Source organism: Balaenoptera ricei, chromosome 11 (genome assembly GCF_028023285.1).
Source record: "Balaenoptera ricei isolate mBalRic1 chromosome 11, mBalRic1.hap2, whole genome shotgun sequence".
In the NCBI taxonomy this organism is placed as follows: Eukaryota; Metazoa; Chordata; class Mammalia; order Artiodactyla; family Balaenopteridae; genus Balaenoptera; species Balaenoptera ricei.
Window position 1 is genome coordinate 41,202,356 of NC_082649.1, and position 4,681 is coordinate 41,207,036.

The 4,681-nt window shown below is 52.1% G+C and overlaps 1 protein-coding gene across 1 annotated transcript; it reads right to left on the reverse strand.

Moving 5' to 3' along the window:
* Positions 1–1,529: 1,529 nt before the first annotated feature.
* Positions 1,530–4,515, reverse strand: ZBTB9 (zinc finger and BTB domain containing 9). The gene is made up of 2 exons (XM_059938917.1): positions 4,275–4,515; positions 1,530–4,019 (listed from the first exon to the last, which is right to left on the reverse strand). The coding sequence occupies exon 2, from the start codon at positions 4,011–4,013 to the stop codon at positions 2,604–2,606; it is 1,410 nt and encodes a 469-aa protein (XP_059794900.1). The 5' UTR covers positions 4,014–4,019; positions 4,275–4,515; the 3' UTR covers positions 1,530–2,603.
* Positions 4,516–4,681: the final 166 nt, after the last annotated feature.

Consider the following 4,681-nt stretch of genomic DNA (forward strand, 5'->3'; position numbering starts at 1 on the left):
AAACTTCTAACATGGTGTCTTAATTGGCTTTACAGAAGTAGTAAAGTGCTATGGGGATTAAGGAGAGGGAGGAAGCAATTCTGCCCTAAGTTTGGACACCTATTCAGTGCCCGGTATATCTGAGGCTTTACGGATCCCAAGATGGGCAACATATGGAGATTGTAGGGGTGGGCCTCTGTTCTTGTGGGCTGGCCAGCACCCATTCCCCACTCTTCTGTCCCAGAACTTCAATTTCCCTTGAGGATTCCAGGATTTGTTGCCTCAATGGAACATATGATCAAGGTGCTCTGGTCAGAGGATGGCCCTGAGGCCCAGAGTTCTCTCCTGGGAAATTTTATCTTGAGATGAGTGACAGAAGAAATAAGATTGACTGGGTCATCATCCCAAAACACATGACCAGAAAAATTCCCCAGTTCCTGCTCCCTGAACCCCTGGAGCTGACCCAGGTCTTGTCCTTCCAAAGGCTGGTCTTTTAGCCCTTCCTTCCATTCCAGGAGCCACCCCACATCCTTCAGATTCCTGTGTTGATAAGGTTAGTCAGAGCCAGTTTCCATTGCTTGCAACCCAAGGATCCTGGCCAACAGATATAGTCAGCTACAGAACGTGTGCCAAAAGAATGACAGGTGGGTGGGATGGTAGTAGATCCAAGGTTGGCAGCCTCCATCCCTGACCCCTTATCCAATGTGGTCACAGTCCTTACAGTGGGGATGGTATCATGGCAAGGCTCTTTAGAAAGGCTGACAGATCCCAGCTACAACTCACCTTCTCAGCCATAAAGTCATATTTCTTAGCCCCTTTAGGTTCCATACCTATTAACTTTTGAGGAACGTGCTTTGGCAAAGGCTGTCACTCCTGGCTCTATAGTTGTGACTTCAACTCATGTTCACCATTTCCACATCAATTCAGCCACCCACACCCACTGCCACACTCTGGCAATGGAGTTCTCTGTGAAACCTCTGGTGACCCATCATAGGTCTTTACTCAGCTTCCTTTGTGCCACTACAGTAGCTTGTACTGTCTCCCATCATGGACTTACCATACCACATTGTCATTATGTCTAGCTTTGGTAGTAGCTGTGAACTCTCTGAGGGTAGAGTATAAGTCAGGGTCTAGTACAGTGCTTTGCAATAAATGTAGAACAAACCAAACAATAAACATTAATACATGAAGTCAGGGAATATTATAGGTAAAGATCATGTGAACAACGCCTTAAAAAAAAGAAGACAGAGAATCAGTTAGGAGGTACATACCACCCACCCCACCAAAAAAAAATTTTAAAATAAAAAATAAAATAAACAAAACAGTTCGGACTCTGAAAAATAAGGCAACTTACCAGAAGTTATTCAGGGGCAGGTCAGGGCTGAGAATCTGGCCCACTGACATCCAGGACAGTGTTCTCTGCAGCAGTGTGAGACTATCTGATTCTTCCCCCATCAACATAACCCAGCCGCATAAGGACTATGTCCAAGTCTTTGCAACTCTGTTCTCACATCGTCTCTCCCATATAAATGACTCAATTCAGTCCACTGTCAGCTTAGCTTTCACGGCAAAGTTTATTTGAAGAAATTAAGAAACTTATGACAATCTCCCCATTCCAACATCTATCCTTCTATGTGTCGACCAAGGGGCTGTCAAGTGTGGGTAGGGATGGAAAGGGAGGGGGTGAGGTCCCACTGTGCAGTTATTTCTCTAGTTTTCAGCATGTGCCGTCTCAGCCCTGAGTCCCTCTGACCATAGCCACTTCTTCAGAGCGGTGGTGCTACCCTGAGCGTATTTTAGGTCAGTGGCCATCTCCTGAGTTCACTGGTCACATTCCAGTCAGTGTGATCAATATGGATGATCAGTGGTGGTCAAAGGTAGACAAGAGAGACTTCCCAGGCAGTCCAGTGGTTAAGACTCCGCGCTTCCACTGCAGGGGGCGTAGGTTAGACCCCTGGTCCGGGAACTAAGATCCTCTATTAAAGACGGGTCTAAGTGACACATGGAATGCTCAATCTGTTAAAGTGCTCAACTACAACATACAAAAAAAAAGGTGTTGCAAAATTACCTACTAGTGAGAAAGCAATTTATAATCTGAAGGGATTCTGGAAAATTTTAACAAAAGTATATAAGAAGACCTCTACTCACATAATTTCAGCAATGATGAGGGAGAGTAAAGCTTAGAGCTTAGTCTCCAGATTACTAGAACTCTGAATCAAACATATCTCTAGATGGAGACCAGCTCCCTTAACTACTCACAGAGACTGAATGAAATATTTATCATAATTTTTCTTGCTAACTCCTCTCTCATCAAATAAACTTCTAATCTGAATTCCAGTTTCCTGTATGAAAAGAATATCTATTATGGGCAACTGATCGATTTATATATGGCCTGTAAACCACTTTCCTGTAGGGTAGTTAGCCAAAACCTGGAGTGAGATGAGAAATCAGTTTCCAAATCGGTCAGGTTGAAGCCCACACCCAAAAACAAGAGGTCCATAATATAGCTATCCTCTTGGCATAATTAACAAGATACAGGATTCGGGTGCCATGGTAGTGAGGGGTAAGTATCCAACAGCAGCAGTGGCTCCCTTGTCCTGGAAGTTAGTGTATGGCCTCAGTAGTCACTTGTAAGTCCAGTGAGCAGTGGCCCAGCCCTGGCCCTTGCACAGGTCCCGGTGGCGAAGGAAACAGGCATGGACTCGGAACCGGCGGCCACAGTGAGGACAGGCATGCAGGGCTCCAGCGTGGGTCTTCATATGCTCTGTTAGATGGTGCTTCAGCTTGAAGCGCTTGTTGCAGATGCCACAGCCAAAGGGCCGAAGGCTGAAAGTCAGCATGATGTGCCGGTCACGCTTTGGCTTCACTGCAAACCGCTTCCCACACAAACAACCAAAGCGTTTTCCATCTGCAGGGGGTGCCCCGCCTAGCTTCACAGGCCCATGCACAGCTTGCCCTGCTCCCCCAGGTCCCCCACCCCCTGACAGGATTTCATTCCCATGAAGATCCACTGGTTTCCAGGATGGACCACCTCCTCCAGATGTTGGCCCTGCTCCTGAGGGCAGCAAGAACCCTAGCTCTCCATTCTCTTCAGTGTCCCCTCCTAGAAACACTTTGGTCTCCTCCTTTGTTCCTCCAGACTGAGTTCCGCCTCCTGATATCTCCTCCTTGGGCTCAAAGGGTTCCTGCTTAATGTAGAAGATTTTGGGAGGCAGTGCAGTATGAGGGGCAGGAGGCTCAGGTGGAGCACTCTCGCCCTCTGGAAGCCTGCAAGGAGTAGTGGATGTGGGCAGGGTGTGGGATGCAGGAGGGCGGGGAAAACCCCCTGACCCTCTCTGAGGCTGAGGCGTCTGAGGGGGTGCTGTTGACCCCTGGTCCTCCTCATCTTCTTCCTCCTCCTCCTCCTCCTCCTCTTCTTCAACTTGAAGCTGTAACATATCTCCCAGTTCACTCCCCTCCCCTCCAACGGGGCTCTGGGTAGAAGCAGAAGACTGCGCCACAGTCTGGAAAGGGGAAGAGCGGATGCACCAGCCTCCTGGAGAGGATGTGGTGGAAAGAAGTGTGTGGAAAGGGGTCGCTCCCCGAGTTGAAATCCCACCACCTGAGTTTTCTAGTTCTCTAAGGATCTCTGAGCACTGATCTACCACTTGCCACATCTGGAGACCACTGGCCACAAGGAGGTGGGCAGGGAGAGCATCCAGTGGCAGACGGAGGTGTCCGGAATAAATGAGCTGGAGCAGCCCCTCGAAGGCGTCGGCTTCGATGACGCTGGGCAGGGTGAGACGTGGTGCATCCCCCAGAAGAAGTTTGTCGTGGAAGTAAGGAGAGGCGGCAGCCAACACCGCTTTGTGGGCCCTAAGTTCGCGGCCCTGCACCAGGAGGGACACGTCACAGAACTTTCCCTCCAGCCTGTGGCGGTTCAGGGCCTCCAGGAGTAACGAGCTATGCTGAGGGAACTCGATCTGGATCGTCCGTGGGGCTGGGTTGCAGGCCGGGGAGGGGGCTACGGGAGGCAAAGGCGTCGAGGTATCCATGGCCTCCTGGGGAAGAGAGAAACCCCAGAGGGGTCGAGTACAGGAGGTGAGGGGTGGGGTAGATCCCGCGCGAGAAGAGGGTTGTGAAGGAAAGGGACGGGGTCACAGAAGCTCTGGATAAGGGGAACCGTGTCTCCTCAAACGCCCGCCTCCCCTGCCCCCCAACGTGTGGAAACTTTTCAGTCGGCGGCGGTTCGGGCAGATCAGTCCCACGCACTCCCCCGCCGAGAAAACGAAAACAAACCACAACAAAACACCAACCGAGGCTTGAACTTCCAGGGCCTGTGGAGATGAGGAGGTCCTTCAGCCGCGAGCCGGACCTCGTCGGCCGGGTCGGCTTCTCCCCGCCGCTCCGCTCCCACTCACGTGCCCGCAGAGCCCGGCTCCAGGGGAGGCGCGGCCACCCGGAGACCGCCAGCGCCTACCGCCCGGCTCTTCCCGCCGCCACGCCCCCGAGAATACACACGCGGCCCGGCGTCCAAGGCGCCTCTGCAGCAACCGTACCGCCCCGGCCGGAAGCCGCCGCCTCTCCGCCGGACGCGGAGGCCGGGGCGCTGGGCGGTGCCAGGGAGGCAGCCAATCGAGGGACGCCGGCCTACAAGCCTCATGTTGATTGGTTGCGCGGGTGAGAAGGCGGTGCTGGCGAGAAGCCTCTGGCCCCAGCGGGG

Bases quoted from the DNA above. Each gene is read 5' to 3' on its own strand.
- ZBTB9 (XM_059938917.1), bottom strand. From the start codon at position 4,013: ATGGATACCTCGACGCCTTTGCCTCCCGTAGCCCCCTCCCCGGCCTGC.